Source organism: Felis catus, chromosome B3 (assembly GCF_018350175.1).
Source record: "Felis catus isolate Fca126 chromosome B3, F.catus_Fca126_mat1.0, whole genome shotgun sequence".
NCBI classification, from domain to species: domain Eukaryota; kingdom Metazoa; phylum Chordata; class Mammalia; order Carnivora; family Felidae; genus Felis; species Felis catus.
The window spans coordinates 50,527,005-50,545,349 of record NC_058373.1 but is presented as its reverse complement, the minus strand read 5'-3'; the positions used below and the strand labels follow the sequence as shown (position 1 = coordinate 50,545,349).

Here is an 18,345-nt window from a genome sequence, read left to right as displayed (position 1 = left end):
CTCCAAGTGTATCATTTCCCAGGTGTTGTGTTGGGTTCATGGATGCAGAAGATATACTACTAAAAGAAAAGAAAAGCATGATCCTTCCTTCAGACATGTGAAAAAGTAAGTCCGATATACTGGTTATGGTGATATTATGGGATGCTATATGAATGTTGAGAAAGGCCACTTAAATCCCAATGTTGGCAGTCAGATAGGCCTTCTGGAAGGCTGATGTCCCAGTTGAGAATTGAGGGGTAGCAGGTGATAATCATACATGTGGTAGTAAGACAGAGGTTGGGGTAAGCAGAATAGGAGATAGAAATCTAGACAAAGAACAGGTTGGGTTATACAGGGAAATGTGTCGCAACTGTAGAAGAGCAAATAGCTTACTTTGGCAGAAACATAGATAAGCTTGTCTGTCAGTTGAGAAATGGAATGGAAGGGATAAAGAGGCAAAGACGAGACCTGACGAGACAGATAAGCCAGGCCAGAGAGTTTGGGTTCTATCTCGAGGGAAGTAAGTAACCATTGAATGGTTTTAAGAAGAGAATTGGTAATTACAGAAATAGAATTTTGAATAAACAGCTTCTAAAAATCAGAGCTTCATAGGATACACCCATTGGATGCAGTATATTCCTTTGACATTCTTGTTGAAATTCATCCTCACCACTCCCATCCATGTTGTATATGTGTTTCTGGTCCTAGAGTGAGTTTGGCTCAGATCCTATCCTTTTTCTGTCAGTGACAAGCCCCTGTTTCCAACCGATACTTTTAATTAGTGCTCATCATTGCTGGGGACAGATGTTGTCGTAGTAAAGAATGAGGAGATGTTAGTTCAGAGTGCACAAGGACAGTGTCAAAGAGGGAGGACTTAAGGCATTATTATACATACAACACAATTAAATATTAATGAAAATGGTACTTTTCCTGTCATTACCAGGCTTTTGTTTTGCAAAGACAAACTACTAGATGAAATAGTGGAAGATATATAGCATTATTTCTGTCTGAATGAATGTTGGAGATGTAGGTAACAGTATTTTTTAAAAAATGTGCTTCCACAAATTGCCAAAGGGTAGGTAGATAAAAAGTGTCCACTGGATATACGTGCAATAATTAAAGAGATGTTTTGAGTGCTGACCAAGGAATGTTGTTTTGTTTTTTTTTTAATGTGTAACAATAATAGCACTTTATTGACTTCTTTTCACATTAGATTAAAGCACCATCCTTACTCATGTGTTTACTTTGAAGGAGTTGTCGAATTTTGCATGCTGATATACAAGCGAAAACTCGGTTTGAGCCTCAATAAAGTAGAAGTAAAACATTCTTCAGAAGATTGACTATGAAAAAAGTAATAAACTTGGTAGGAGTGAAAGAGTAAAGGTTTTCTCAAGATAGAAGAGCTTTGTACTCATTTAAAATCGGATGGCAAGAAGACAGGTGGCAAGAGATTAAAGATATTGGAGAAGGGAAAAGAAATAGGACATTTGTTTTTTTCTGAGACAACATAAAGGAATGAAAGAAAATAAATTGAGACACGAGAACATAGAGGCAAATGGGTGAGAAACAGAAAATCATTATTTATACCTCCTCTGTTTTCTAAAAGAATTTGATTTTGAGGCAGCTTATAAAAATGACACAGGAATAATGAAGTTAATAAACAGAAGGGAAAAAAAAACCCTGAGGACTTAGGAGGAGGAAGCAAATATGATATCATGACGTCTAACATAGTTTGAAGACAGAGGGTCAAATTTGTCTCTGAAGCTTTTGACAGTCAAGGAAAAGGGCAAAGGTGATATGTGTCCAGTTATCTCTTGCTGCATAACAAGCCACCTCACACCAGTGACTTATAACATTACCAATCATTTATGATTGTCTCTCATGGATCTGTGAGGTGCTTGTAGTTCAGCAGGGATTTTCTGGCTCTTAGTCTCTCATGCATTTGTAGTCAGTGGCTGAGGTTTGAATCATCTAAAGACTTGCTCATTCACACATCTGGTGCCTGGGATAGGAAGACTCAACAACTGGGCTGGAATAGCTAAAGTTCCCCAGGTGTCTCCATCTCTGTGTGATCTCTCTAGCATGGCAGCTTCAGGGTACTTGGCACATGGCACATGGTCCAAAATGAAGCCAGCAGAATCTCTCTTCCCTTTATGACCTGGCCTTGGAAGTCACTCGGCATCACTTCCTCTGAAGTTCTTTAGAAGCAAGTATCTAAGCTGATCTATGTTCAAGTAGAGGGGAATTATACTTACCTTTTTAAAGAGAGGAAATGCCAAATAATTTGCAGCATGTTTTAAAACAACCACATGATGCAATAGATTCTCATTGTCAAAAAGGCAGCAGTGTGTCAGTTGTCCACGTTCACACCTGATGTTGTCCGTCTTTTGTTTTAAACATAGTAAGGGGGAAGATCACCAATTGTAAGAGTAGAGATGAACAGAGCGTGACATTAAGGAGGAAGGTGTGTGTTTGGAATTTATCCAGATAGGAGCATGTGACCCCAACACAGTAGAGCTTTGCTTCTCAAAGCATGGTCTAGGACCAGTGGCATCTGCACACTTAGAGCTTGTTAGAAATGCAGAATCTTGGCCCCGCCTCAGACCTACTGAATCAGAATTGCATCTTAGCAAGACCACAGGGGATTCCTATGCAGAATAAATTTTGAAAAGCACTGCTCAAGAGGTTAAATAGAGTTGTTGGGTCATGGGGGGAGGGACAGAATATTCCTGTGTATGCACTTAGAGTGGGCCATGCGTCTTCCTTCATGGGACAGTAACAGAATATGAGTGGGATAAAAAATTACTCAATAGAAGTCATCTGAGTTTGAAAACTCCATGCATTCATTGACCTTTGTAAATGGCATGGATGTGGGCGCCTGGGTGGCTCAGTTGGTTAAGCGGCTGACTTCAGCTCAGGTCATGATCTCACGGTTCGTGAGTTCGAGCCCCACATCGGGCTCTGTGCTAACTGCTTAGAGCCTGCAGCCTGCTTTGGATTCTGTGTCTCCCTCTCTCTCTGCCCCTCCCCTACTCATGCTCTGTCTCTCTTTCTCAAAATTGAATAAACATTAAAATTGAATAAACATTAAAAAATTAAAAAATATATATAAATGGTATGGATGTGGGTATTTAGGTGGAATTGAAATGGAAATAAGATCTAAATAGATTGGGGGAGAAGGGTGCAGTTATGGGGGATGAAGGCTGAAATAAGGCTTGGGAGCTGATATTACAGAAATACAAACAATGGTATCCAAATAAATGGCAGGCAGAAAGGGAAAATACCAAGTTAGTTTTCAGAGATAGATAAATATTATTTTGGTGCACTGGAATTGTGGAATATTAAAGCAAGTAAATTATTGACTGCGTCATTAACTTTGTTTTATAGAAATATCTGCAGTAATGATATTGATTATCCTGATAAATATCCTGTGTATAGTTAAGGGCAGACAACCAGCAGAACAGTATCAAATATTAGCAAATTTCAGTGCATCATCACTGATATTTCCAACTGTGGTTTGTATTAAGAGTGTAGAGCTTGGAGAGTGAGGAGATCTTTGGAAATATGGCTGATACCAATTCTAGGCCAGGAAATGCACTAAATGTGTCTAGAATATCTTGGCATATTGAAGGATAGGGGAGTTATTAGAGACAACTGGGTTCATGTCTAATGGACACCAGAGGCAATTTGCAGGGGTTTGCACTTGCCAAAGATGGGATAATATTGGCAACAAAAAGAATAATAATGATAATGGATTGAGACACATAAAATATATTAAAATCCATTAGTTCTTAATGATACTTGCACACAAAAATTCTCATTAGTCACCTTTGAATATGCTATGGAACCAACACTTTATTCTGAAAACTGGTAAATGAAGTGAAACAATCAAGCATTTGCATCACATTTCTTGTATCAATAGTATTTAAGGGTGCCAAATAGTTAATTAGGGTAGACCTTCTAAAAGAATTCTAGTGAATAAATAGGGAAGCAATGGTAGAATTAGAATATCACCATCGAACTCCTAATGAAATAATGGATTTAGGCCATGATCATCAGTGGCTATTAAAACTATTAGGTGAATTTCTTATAGGGAGCTTTGTAATGGTAGAGCAGGCTGGTAACTGCAAACCCACTGCCCGTTCTTGATGTAACAAAAAGAGAAACAACTAGATATTATGTGCTTCCTAATGGAACTACCCAATACTCCTATAGAATAGTCATGCCATAAATCTGGGCTGAGTCTGATCAAGCCTTTAGCTTTCCAGAAAATGTAAGAGCCAGGAGAATGTATGAAAAGTCTGCAGAGGGAAACAATCAGCAAAGTTTAAAAGGTGGAAATCTACAACAAATCTTCCACAAATAAAATTATGAGGGAAGAAAAACTGTGAGAGAAAATTTAAAGATTAAAAGATATGTAACAGACTTTGGGTTTCAGTTCTGACCAGGAAAGATCTAGGAAATCATCACTCTCATTCCTGAAATAAGAAAATAATGTTGAAAAAAGACCCATTAGAGAACTGAGGTTATGGGGCAACTGCCACCCCCAAATCTGGAGAGATAGGTGAATACAGAGAAACTTAGCCAAGATCAGCTGACATGGAGCAGAAAGCACTAAAGCCATAAAAAGTTAAAAGCATTTAAATAAGTTTGATGAATTCCCGAAGGCTCCTGTGGACAAGGTCAAGAGTGAGAAAGTGCCATAGTCCCAGGCTTAGAGGGTCCCCATACTTTTAGAAGTTTTACTTCCAGAATTCTACCAGAGTTTCTAGGTATAGGTCTGGGGGGGGGGGACACAACCTTTTGGGTAGGATAAGGAAAAATTAATAATTTTGAATTATGCTCCTGGGAAAAGCAACCATTTGAAATACTCCCAGAGTAGACTTCATGACAAAGGGCTGTCCTCCTTAATTGAAACAAAATAAAATACTCGACCCACGGGCAAGGAAATAATAAGCCAACTTTAGCCCCTCTGGCTTTTCTGCCTCACCTAAAAGGAGAAAAAAAAGAAGCTAAGGAACATTTATGAAGGTCACAGCCCAGGGACATACACTGTTAAAAGACCCTTAAAGGAGTAAAAGCCTGACATATAAGATTATCGAACACTCCCCCTTCCCATACCTTATCATCACATCAACAGGATTTCAGTATAATAACAGTGGATTACAACTGAGAAAGCAGCAAGACACAGACTCGATTTAAGAAATTGTACTTAAAGAACCACCTCTCCCCCCAAAAAGAAAGGAACTTAGAAGACACGAGAAAAAATCAAAGCTTTGTCAGCTACAACTACAGCAAACCTTCAGCACAGTCCAACTTGCTAGGTCAACGTAAAACCTCACACAACAGCCCTGTTTATTTCAATTCCCATTACTCAGTGTATCATGTCCTGCTTTCAACAAGAAATTGCAAGGCATTCTTTTTTTTTCAGCTTTAAAATGTTTTAATTTCACAATTTAAAAAAAGTTTATATGTATAAGACTCAAAGTAAATAGAAAGGCAGCTTTCAATAACAAACGGATGAGAGGAGTCATTCAAACTGTATTGTGGAAGCATATTTAAGGCAATTTAAGCAATTTAAGGCAACACACCTCAATGTTAGACATAAATAATTTTAACTATGCTGTCCGTTCTGGGTTTTCTATCAGATCTGCATATATATGACACTTGTGGTCAACTTTTAAGATTGGTAACGTCGATTTGAAACTCCTTATATTTTGAGTACAGGTTTTACTGTTATAAATACCGTTACAAATAGAAGATGTCAACTAACAAAACAGTAGTCCTCAAAGATCTCTTTGTCCTGTGCTCATACACGTGTAATCTGCTTGCTAATTTACCTTCCCGTAGTTACTCTTCAAATTATAGTCATTATGAATTGAGTTCCCTGTGCATCTCACCTGTCTCCTTTATCTCAGCCTTCTCATACTTTGCCATTCTGTTCTTTCTGAAAATAACCAGCACGAGTCCAGCAATAACTGCTAATATCACAATCACAGTGACAGCAATAATACCAGCTTGTAGTTCTTGCATTGAAAATTCAGGTGGTTTTTCATCCATATAGTAAATTTCAGTTTGACCAGGATCCAGATCCAATTGTTGCCCATTTACCCTCAGGCCCATTCTATTGGAATGGAACACAGATTAATTTGTAACATTTTCTTTTTCAAAATAATAAGCCATGTCAGCTATGAGATGAGAATGAGAAAACTCATTCTGAGTTTTCTGAGATGAATTTTGCATCAGATCAATAGTGATAAGATCATTCTCACACAGAATATTTTTGATGTATTTTGGATCCAGTAGATAGTGAGTTGGGATTGCTTCCTTAAGCATACATAGTCTTCAAACTTTGAACATCTTGAGGTGTTTCTCTCGTTTGTATTTTAGTTCAGTGATGATCCAGTAGGTCCTCACTCGTTTGGAGTAGAACTTCTCAGTTCTTCTGACCTCAACAGTGTTCACATTCCAACACATGGTGGTGCCATTGTACTGCTTAGCTTTAAAGAGCTCCTTCTCATCACTGTCAGGATCATAGATCTGGAAAGCCCTCTCAGGCCTTGCTCTTCTCCCAGACTTTGAGCCAGTCATTTGTGCCTTCATCACCAAACATTTCGTTGCCAGTTTTGAGTGAATAACGGAATTTTGTGTATCAGTTGAAGCACACTCACACTGACCATGTGTGTTCAAAGACCAGTCTGGGCAGTTTGTAGTTTTCACAGACACATTCTTTCTGAGCTGTGGCCACTGTCATGGTGGCCACTGTGAGTAGGAGTCCGAATGTGAGGACCTAGGGATGTGCCATACCGTGCGTGTGTGCAAGGCATTCTAAAAGGCAAGAAAAAGAACAGTCTAAAGAAACAAAGCAAGCATCAGAGCCAGTCTCCAATGTAGCACAAATTTTAGAAATATCAGATAGGGAATTTAAAACAACTATGATTCAGTGATTAATATGTGAAGTGGTCCAGTGGGAGAAGGACAGCATGAAAAAAAAAAAGATGAGTAATGTAAGTAAAGAGAAACTAAGTAAAAATAAAAAAGGAATATTAAAAACCAAAAACACTGTGACAGAAATGAAGAATACCCTTTATGGCTTCACCTGACTGGACATAGCCAAGGAAAAAATCAGTGAGCTTGAAGATAAATCAGTAAAATTTTCCAAACTGAAATGCAAAGAAAAAAGTAATAAAAGAACAAAATATTCAAGAGCTATGGGAAAATTATAAGTCATATAACATATATAATTGGAATACTAAAAAGAGAAGAGAGAAAAGAGCAGAAGAAATACTTGAAGGAATGGTTGAGGTTTTTGAAATTAATAACAAAAAACAACTACAGATCCAGGAAACTTAGAGAACACTAAGCAAGACACACACACGCACACGCACACACACACACACACACACACACACACACACACACACGATAGATCATATTCACAAGGCCTAAAATCAAAGATGAGAAAATTTTGAAAGAAGTCAGAAGAAAGCAAATACCATTAAATAAACAGTAATAAAAATCACAGTGGCATGAGCCAGAATCCATACATGCAGAAAGAGATTAGAATAAAATATTTACCATGTTGAATGAATAAAAAACACCAACTTGAAATGCTGTGTTCAACAAATTTACCTTCAAAAGTGAAAGAGAAACAAGTACTTTATCAGAAAACTAAAAGCTAAGGGAATTTGTCAATAGTATACCTGCCCTGTAAGAACTGTTAAAGAAGTCCTTCAGAGGAAAAGAAAATGATACAGGTCAGAAACTCAGATCTACATGAAGAAACAGTGCATTGGAAATGAAAAAACAGTAATTGAAAAAAATGTCTTATTCTTAATTGTGTTAACAATTGTTCAAAGTAATAATTGTAGCAACGTTAGATGATCATGGCATATGGGTAAGTAAAATGAATGACAGCAATGTTACAAGGGATGGAAGGGAGGACTTGGGAATACTTTTATATGGTACCTTCACAACCTGTGAAGTGGCATATTATTTGAAAAGTAAACTCAGATGAGCTGTAAGTATATGTATATTATACACTGTAGGGTAACCACTAAAAAAGGCGAAAAAAGAAGTGTAATTTATTTGCTAACAGAGGAGAGAAAATGGAATCATGTGAAATATTCAATTAAAAATAGAGAAATGAGAAAAAGAGATTTTAAAAAAGGAGCAAAGCACAATTGGGATGTATAGAAAACAGTTAAAAATATGGCATATATATTTTTTAATTTTTTGTGTGTCTTTATTTTTGAGAGAAAGAAAGAGACAGAGTACTAGCAAGGGAGGGGCAGAGAGAGAGGGGGACACAGACTCTGAAGCGGACTCCAGGCTCTGAGCTGTCAGCACAGAGCCTGACGTGGGGCTTGAACTCATGAACTGTGAGATCATGACCTGAGCCGAAGTCAGAGGTTTAACCGACTGAGCCACCCAGGTGCCCCAAAACATGACATATATTAATTCAATTGTATCAATAGTCATTTTAAATGTGAATGTTCTAAATACATCAATTAAATGACAGAGACTTTTGTGGTAGATAAAAACACAAGGCCCAACTATATGTTGTCTATAAGAAACTCACTTCAATGAAAGAGGTACAGATAGGTTAAAAATAAAGAATGTGAAATGACCTATCATGACAACACTAATAAAAAGAAAGATGGAATAGTTAGGTTAATTTCAGACAATCCAGACTTAAGAACAAGGAAAATTACCAGGAATAAAGAGGGCATTACATAATGATAAATCATTCAATTTTTCTAAGATGACATAATAATACTTAAAATGTTTGCTTCTTACAAAAGAGCATCAAAATACATAAGGCAAAATTGTTATGATTGCAAGCAAATATAGACATTCAAAATTCTATGAACAACTTCAACATCCTTTTTTCAGTAATTGATACATCCAACAGGCAGAAAATCAATAAGGGTAGGATTGAACTATACAACACCATCAATCAACTGCATCCAAATGATATTTATAGAGTATTTACTCTAATATCAGCATATACATATTCTCGAGCTCATGGAACATTCACCAAAATGGGTTATGTTGTAGACCATAATATACACTTTAAAATTTTAAATAATAGAAATTATCCAAAATGTGTTCTCAGACCAAATGGAATCAAACTGGAAATCAATTTAAAAAAATACAAATATAGGTTACACAATACATAAATAAATAACATATCAAAGAAATGTCTTAGAGATAGTAAAATATTTTGGACTAAATGAAAATAAAAATACAACTTATAAAAATTTGTGGGTTACAGGAAGAGCAACACTTAGAGGGAAATTATAGCACCAAAGGCACATATATTAGAAGATAAGATATATCTAAAATCAATTTAAACTTCCACATTAAGAAAGTATAGAAAGAAGAATAATATAAGCCTAATCCAAGTAGAAGGCAAGAAATAATACAAATTAAAGCAGATATCAAATTGAAATTGAAAATGTTAATTTAATAAAAATTTTTAAATAAACTAAGAGCTGATTCTTTGGAAAACTTTCTTTGGAAAATTTATAAACCTCTAGCCATCCAGAGTAAACAAGAAAAAAATGATACAAATTACTAATATCAGAATGAAAGAGGTGGTATCACTACTGATATAATGGACATTAAATGGATAATAAATATTATGAACAACTATGCGTACAATTTTGAATACTTAGATGAAATGGATCGATTACTTGAAAAATACTATAGGAGAGGAAAAAACTACTTCTTCTACTCATTTGAGGTCTCAACTGGAGCTCTGTAACAAAACACAAGAGAAAAGCAGTAAGTTTTGAACCTCTATACCTCATATTTACAAGGAAGAAACTCAGAGATGAGTAATTTAAAGAAGTGGTTTAGAACTCCAACTTATATAGCATCTTATCCGAAAAAACAATACAGTTTTTAGAAGAGTGACAAGACAAAGAAAAATAGTCTTATGCTTCCAGGGTGGCAAACCATAGGAAGGCAAATATATGAGGGGAAACTAATAGAGTAAGGTTTTTCTTCTGACTCCTTTGCTGCCATTCTGAGCTGATCAGAGTCTCTGTTCATCTTCAAAAAAAGAAAATATATATCCTACATTTAGGGAGAAAAAGAGAGCTTTTCCTGTTTACTGCTTAATTGCCTTTAGCTCAAAATAATTCTTAGGTCAAAGAGATATGTTTTAGGGTGACATATTCTGATTTTCTTCAACACAAACTACCAATATGCACACACCACAGAATAGATAACCTATTAGCAATAATCGCGCCTCGGATCAACCTCATTGGCTACGATACTGCCACTGCGCAAAGCTCAGAATAAATAATCTAAATAGGTCTATGTTGAAGTAATTGTATCGAGAATTTATAACCTTCAAAAAGGAAGGCACCAGGCCCAGTTGGTTTCACTGATGAATCATCCTACCAACTATTTAAGGAAGAAATGATACCAAGTCTCTACATTCTCTTTCAGAAATAAGCAGCAGAAGGAATAATTCTTAGTTCATTCTATAAGGCCAGCATTATCCTAATATCAAAACCACATAATGATATTACAAAAAGAAAATTGCAGACAAATATTTCTCATAATCGTAGATGTAAAAATCCTCAACAAAATATTAGCAAATTCAGGGCACCTGGGTGGCTCAGTCAGTTAAGCGGCTGAGGTCATGATCTCAGGGTTCACCAAGTTTGAGCCCCGCGATAGCTCTGTGCTGACAGCTCAGAGCCTGGGGCCTGCTTCGGAGTCTGTCTCCCTGTCTGTTCCCCTCCCCTGTTCGTTCTCTCTCTCTCTCTCTCTCTCTCTCTCTCAAAAATAAATAAATATTGAAAAAAATTTAACTAGAAAATTGGATCTAACAATGTATAAGGATAATTGTACATCATAACTAAGCAGGATGTATTCCAATTATTCAAGGCTAGTTCAACGTTCAAATATCAATTAATGCAATCCATCCTATCAGCAGGCAAAAGAAGAAAAATGTTATTATCATATCGATGATCCAGAAGAAACATTCGACAAAATCTTATACCCATTCATGGTAAAACTTCTAAAACTAGCCTTGAGGGAGTTTTCTCAACTTGGTAAAGAATATCTAAAAACCCTGCATTTAACATCACACTTATTGATGATAATCTGAATGCTTTCCCCTAAAACTAGTAATAAGGCAAGCATGTCTCTTCTCACCACTCCTGTTCAACATTGTGCTGGAAGTCATAGCTAGTATGATAAGAAAAGGAAATAAGCACTATATAGAGTAGAAGGAATAAAACAGTTTTGGTTTGCAGATGATATAATTTTCTGCTTAAAAAGTCACAATGCATCAATGAAAAGATTAAAAAAATCCTAGAACTAAGTGATTACAGCAAGGTCATAGGACTCAAGACTAATGGATAAAAGTCAATTGCTTTCCCATATCTGAGCAACAAATAGGTAGGATTCGAAATAAAAAATACAAAGCTGTTTCCATTAGCACCAAAATAAATGAATAAAATTAAGTAATTGGCATACAAATAGCAAAATATGTATGAGATCTAAATGAAAAAAATCTACAGAACTTTTATGAAAGACATCAAAGATCTAAATAAATGGAGAGATGTTTCATGTTTATTAATAGGAAAACAATATTGTTAAGATGTCAGTTCTTCTCAACTTGATCTATAGATTCAATTTAATCCCAACTAAAATTTTAGCAAGTTATTTTTGTGGACATTGGCAAACTGATTCTAAAGTTTATATTGAGAGCGAAGACCCAGAATAGCCAGTGCAATACTAAAGAAGAACAAAATTGGAGAACTGACACTATCCAACTTCAAGACTTATTATAAGCCTAGTAGTGTTAGTGAAAGCATAGATAAATAGATCAGTCGATGAGTATAGAGAGCCAAGAAATAGACCCACAAAATATTGTCAACTGATCTTTTACAAAGAGGCAAAGACAATTTAGCCAACACTTCAGGTCAATATTGGTTGCTTATTTTGGGACTCACTCTCTATGTGATTCTTCCCTTCCAAGCTCTCTTCTGTAGCTTTCTGTTTGCCCTCCAAACCCTGAACTCTGGCCTCCTCTCCTTCAGATCAGTAAGGCTTTGGCATTTTGATGCCCCGAGCTGCTGTGCAGATTGGGAATTGTCCCCAGGCAAGAAGCTACAAATTCCCCAGTGTCACTAGGTACAATTCCTGTTTTGTCAGAGTAGATTTTCTTCCAGTTTCTACCTGCTTTTGATTGCTCTCCAGCGTCTCCAAATGGGCTTTCTACTTAAATAGTTTAGTTAAAATTTTAAACTTTAATCTGTGGACCTTTAATCTTTGGTCTGTCCAAGCTACTCTACCATTATCAGATAAAAGAATCAGTCAATGAAGTCTTTCGGAAGTTCAGCAAAGTTTAGCCTACGTAAAAAAATTTTTTTTGCTTATTTATTTATTTTGAGACAGAAAGAGACAGCAAGCAGAGGAAGAGCAGAGAGAGGGGGAGAAAGAGAGTTCCCAAGTAGGTCTGCACTGTCAGCACAGAACCTGATGGGGGCTCAAACGGCAAACCATGAGATCGTGACCTGAGCCAAAACCAACAGTCGGTCACTTAACCGACTGAGCCACCCAGGTGCCCCAAGTTTAGCCTACTTTAAAATGAGAACTCTGCCCTGTTTCTTACTCATTTTTTTATTCCATAAGCACTTATTTACTGTTTACTAAGTACCAGGAACTTTTCTAAGTTCTTTGCAAATACTAACTCATTTATTTCTTACAAACAGCCCCTATGGAAACTGCTATTATCGTTTCCATTTGTCAACAGAAAAACTGACGTAAAGAGAAGTTGTTACTTGCCCATGTTTGCACAGCCAACAGAGGGGCTAATTGCTGGACACAGCACACTGTTTAGCCAGAGCTCATTTTTCTTCTCTATTAAAAAACCAGAGGTTGATGCAGGGCTTCTGAATGCCCCTCAAATCATGCCATCATGTTGCTCTTTATAATTTATGGGAGTGAATAAAATAGAAGTCTCTATCAAGATATCCTGATTGTAGGGCTGAGTCTCCCATTAACTTTACACATGACTTTGATATATCATGTCTCTTATCTCTCACCTCCAGTTTCCTTATCTATAAAGTGGAGTGGTAGTAAATTTAACTCTAGAACTCTGTTCTCCAAAAGATCAGAAGAAGTGTCATCCACCTGTGTATATTCTCTTTGTCTTCACTAGAGGGGGAAGTGATACCAGACAGTTGTGGTTAAGAGAATTGAAAACAACTCCAGTGAAAAAAGTTTACTTTTCATTTTTTTTCCTGACTGTGTAACACTATTCATTTGAAAAAATGTAGGACAGGGGCGCCTGTCTGGCTCAGTTGGTTAAACATCGACTCTTCATTTCAGCTCAGGTCATGATCTCAAGGTTCGTGAGATGTAGACCCGTGTGGGGCTCTGTGCTGACATTGCAGAGCCTGCTTGGGATTCTTTCTCTCCCTCTCTCTTCCTCTTCCCTACTATCTCTCTCTTTCTCTGTCTCTGTCAACCTAAAAATAGAAGTAAACATTAAAAAAAAAGTAGGACATATGGAAAAACATAAACAAGAAAAAATCATATAAAGTACCCTTGTTTTGACCATTTTTTATTCCTGTTGACTAACTTCTGGACCTCCTTCACTGTAGAGGTAGAAATGTTGGTTTCCCAATCTCCCCTTTCAGCTGGGGTGTGGACACAAGACTGAGGCTGTGCCCTAGATGGAGATCTGAAGACACAAAAAAAAGCAGAGATGGGAAAGAATCCACACTGGTGGGAGGTCCAGCCTCAGAGTTTCAGCTCCTTTTACTTCTGAGGCAAAAATGTCAGTGATACAGGGACACTGGTAAAGACAGGCCTCTGTCCACCATGAAGTTTAATGGGGTACTGGGCTTTCCTGAGTGTCTCAGGTCTATACATTGATATCTTTCATTACGTTGAGGGACTTTTCAGACAATGCCTGTGGTGTGGGCACTTCACTGAACTGGTTTCTGGGTGATTTTTAACACTGCTCCTGGCATCCTCAGTTTGCCTCTAGGGCCTTATATACTCCCCACCCTTAAGATTCTGTGAACTAAGATCTTTTAAAATCAGTGTCTTTTTTGTTTAAAACAACCAGAATTTTTTTTCTAGTGCTTGAAACTACAAATCTTACCTGAAGCACCCTCTCCCAGAGACAACCCCTGTTGCTATTTTGGTGAATGTTATGAGGGCTTTTCAAAGATTAAAAACCATTAATTAATTAATTAATTAATAACAATATATTGAAATTCAATTAATAAGGTGATAGATATTTGCAAGTAAAGACCTCTCCTGTAAACCCCAAGTTACATTACCAAGTCAGCCAGCAGCTTTGCTAAAACAGAGTCAGCCTTCTAAGATATACAGTAAATGATTTTTCACTAAGGTCTCAGGACCTAGCCAATGTTTCCCTAGAGCTTTTCCAGACTTCTGAATCATCTGAGGGAATCTATTAAAAAAAGAACTATCTGGCCCCCAGTACATGTTCCCCTGATGTAGTTTTAAATGTTTCCCAATACATACAATGTGGTTGGAGGACTTTTTATCCTTTAGATGCCTCTGCTTAAATGTTCTGCCCCATAAAACATGTCCCAAACTGAGTCTGTCCTTTTTACATAAATATCTGCTTCTCCTGGATCCCCTATTTTTGTGTGTGAATGAGAGCTTTTAGATCTCTAAGTCAGATACCTCATAGTCATCCTTGCCTATTGTCTTTCCCTCCCATTCTACATTTGCTTGGTTACTATATTATCTGGAATACAACTGGCATTTCAGCTGGATTGGAACTGGATTCTAATGTGGCTGGTGCATAGAGCTATTTCTTCCCTTGTCTCCTCAACCTCTAATTGTTCTGATTGCCAGATTTCCATGAGTGCTGAGAACTCTCCCCACGTTAGGAGTTTATACAGTGTTACCGGATGGACAGAGTGCAGGTAGAGAGTACCTACAGAAAGAATTTATTCTAAGCAGAGAAGGTATCTAGCATGAGCCTTTTGACTTAGCAACAGGGACTGAAGGTTGGAGTTGTGCAAGGCAGTGACTGCTTTGTGGAGTCATGCCAATCCAGCTATCTCAGTAGCAAGTACTTCCTGGGGAAAAATGGATGGCATGTGTCCTGGGGACCTGTCTCATACACCTATAGCACATCTTTGTTCAAAATACCTTGTTTTGGACACTGCAATTAAATACAACAAGAGTTGGAGGGATGTTCGTTGGACACCCCTTCTCATTTTGTAAGATATTGTGGGGCTTCTGCTGTACTTTAAGACTGAGAGCACTGGTGGTCAGGGAAAATGAGCAAATTTCTGGATTTCAGAGCAGAAGATGCTGGTGGCACATGGCACCCTGAAATGTTTGTTGTTCTCAAACTTTCAGAAATATTTTGGGAAAACGTACAAGAAAAAATGGAAGTCTTTGAGCAGGTGAGGCTTGGAGCAAGATTAGAATATGAGTTGGTGTGGCTCAATCTTTCCTCACAGGCTGGTGAGGTTTGGAGATATGCACCTTTTATAGACGTCTCTCAGATTTGTCTCCTTCTCTCTCCCCCTCGTGCCACTGCCTACTTCTTTTCTCACCTGGACTACCTTGCCAACTTCTTAACCTGGATCCTGTGTTCTGTGCTGTCTTCTCCAAGTTCCAATCCACACGTGTGCCAGATTGATTTTCTGTGGCAAAAAATTTGATTATGTCCCTCTTCTGCTAAAAAAGCTCGTGGCTCCCCCTTTTTTTTTGAAAAGCATTCAATCGCCTGTAGTGATTAGGAAGATTTTTTTTCTGAATTGACATCAATCATCTTGCATAGACCTTTCATTCAGCCTTCCCATCTTGCGCCTTGTGCTGTGGTCACATTTAACTGCTGGCAGTTTTATGAACTGGCCATGCATTTTATTTTTGTGCATTTCAATATCTTCCTTATCTTTAGATCTGCAGTGCTTAATCCACTGTCTGTGCATATGATAGTTGCTCAATTCACTGAAAAAATGAATGAATCAAACCTGTTCACATGAGATTGAATCAAGAGTGAAAAATTGCAAGACTCAATCATTTCCAAAAGGTGATGAAATTCGAAGTTGTAATAATACTAGTAACAATAGAAATATTATTACTAGGGGCACCTGGGTGGCTTAGTCAGTTGAGCATCCAACTTCGGCTCAGATCATGATCTCACAGCTCGTGAGTTCGAGCCCAGCATCGGGCTCTGTGCTGACAGCTCAGAGCCTGGAGCCTGCTTCAGAATCTGTGTCTCCCTCTCTCTCTGCCCCTAACCCACTCACATTCTGTCTCTGTCTCTCTCAAAAATAAATAAACATTTAAAAATTTTTTTTAAAAAAGAAATATTATTACTAAACACTATTGGTAACAATAGTATTGAGCACCGACTATGTATCAGGTACTCTTGACATAAGATATATTGTAATAACTCTTTAATTCTCATAACAATCCTGTGAAGTAAATACTACTATATCCATTTAACAGAAAGGAAGGCTGAGGCACAGTGTATTTCAGTAATTTGCTTAGATTAACCTGGCCAGCAAAAGATTGAGCCAAAATTTGAGCACAATCAAAATGACAGTAGAACCTGCATTATATTGCTCTGGAATACACCATAGGGGGAGAACTCCCATGGCATGAAGGTGAAGGTCTTTGGTTTTGAAAAGTTTCAAGAATTGTAATATCAAGGTGTTACAAGAAATATTGACGTGAATTTTTTTTTACCTGTTAATTGTCTACCTTCCCTCACTAGAAAGAAAACGCCATTGGATAAAAGAACCTGTCTCTCTTTCACATTTCATACCTAGTGCCTAGAAAGTGCGTAGAAAGCATATATCAACAGTAGGTGCTCCATAAATATTTGTGGAAAGAGGTGAGGAAGAAAGGAATCTACAGTCTATCTATCTGATAGATACAAAGGATCTATCAGAATTACGAAAGGTCTGCTTTAGGCATTACCCTGATTTTATCAAATGTATTTTATATTGCTTAAGTGCATATGACTTTCCTTTCTCCTCAGTTTTCTGGTGTTGTGCATAATTGGTGTTTAATAAGTAATTATTGATTGTTTGAAGAATGTCAGAAAAATTAATGAAAGAGTTTGAAATGGACACTCATTCCAGTTGTCTCTGCCTTTCAATATATTTGACTGTTTTACAGCTCAATGGAGTTATATAAAATTAATGATAATACAGATGATATTGTCCACAGGAATGAAAATTAGTTGTATCTGGTGGGATGTAATTGTTGACCCATTTTATTTTGGCATTCCTTTTATGACTATACACATGTATCCTTTGAATTCTTCTTTGAACAGTTTACAAGAATTTACTGGTTTTCTCATTAGTGAATGAGTTAGGTAAAATCTTTGACCCAGGATCATTCTGTATCTGCATGAGTCCCAATTATACCCTTTTTTAACAACTATCCTTTAACAGGACAAAACACATACAAAAGCAATTTTTTTTTCATTCACAGCCATATTTCTTCATAGAAATGAGCATTGATAGTATTTGTGAAATCTCTAGATCCAGCCATTCAATTATGAGGACCCATCTTGAATGGTTTGTATTGGGGGTTAAACCTTGTATTTCTGCCCAGGTAAGGCACAACTTCCTTTTACAATATCAACTCTTGGTTGATGGGGGGTGGGAGAGGGGAGGGTGGGTGATGGGTACTGAGGAAGGCACATTTTGGGATGAGCACTGGGTGTTTTATGGAACCAATTTGACAATAAATTTAATATATTGAAAAAAATTTAAAAAAATAAAATCAAATATCAACTCTTACACAACTTTGAGAAGCGGGGAGCCAGGTAGAAATTTACACTGCCTTCATAAACATGTTAGGACTCTGTCCACCAGATGTCACCCTGACATCTTAGGATCCATAGAAAACAAAATTAGCTTTCCTTTTATAAGTAGGTTATTTTGGGGGGCACCTGGGTGGCCGAGTCGGTTAAGCCTCTGACTTGGGCTCATGTCATGATCTCACGGTTCATGACCTCAAGCCCTGCATCGGGCTGTGTGCTGACAGCTCAGAGCATGGATCCCGCTTTGGATTCTGTCTCCCTTTCTCTCTGTTCCTCCCCCACTCGCACTCTGTCTCAGTGTCTCTCTCTCAAAAATAAATAAAGAATAAAAAAAATTATAAGTAGGTTAATTTTCAGTAGTGCAATATAAACTGGTGGTATCTAATTTCTTAAAATAGGGGCTGAGGCAGGCAAGATTGGAGACAAAACTCAGGTCTTCATGTTTCTCCACATTCTTGCTTACCTGAGATGCTTTTCCATTTAACATTGCAAATTTTTCTCTCACTATTTAGTTATGATGCACCTTTTCCTAAAAGTACTCTCTTAATTAAAATATG

General features: G+C 37.2%; 1 protein-coding gene and 2 pseudogenes across 1 annotated transcript in view; 1 reads left to right on the top strand and 2 right to left on the bottom strand.

Moving 5' to 3' along the window:
* Nucleotides 1–18,345, top strand: part of LOC102899250 — a 75,722-nt gene that overhangs the window by 29,848 nt on the left and 27,529 nt on the right. The window contains exon 4 of the mRNA XM_045060653.1: nucleotides 23–105. Within this exon, the coding sequence (XP_044916588.1) occupies nucleotides 23–105 (83 nt within the window). The remainder of the gene's footprint in view (nucleotides 1–22; nucleotides 106–18,345) is intronic.
* Nucleotides 5,310–6,784, bottom strand: LOC101091200 (annotated as a pseudogene).
* Nucleotides 10,121–10,282, bottom strand: LOC111561012 (annotated as a pseudogene).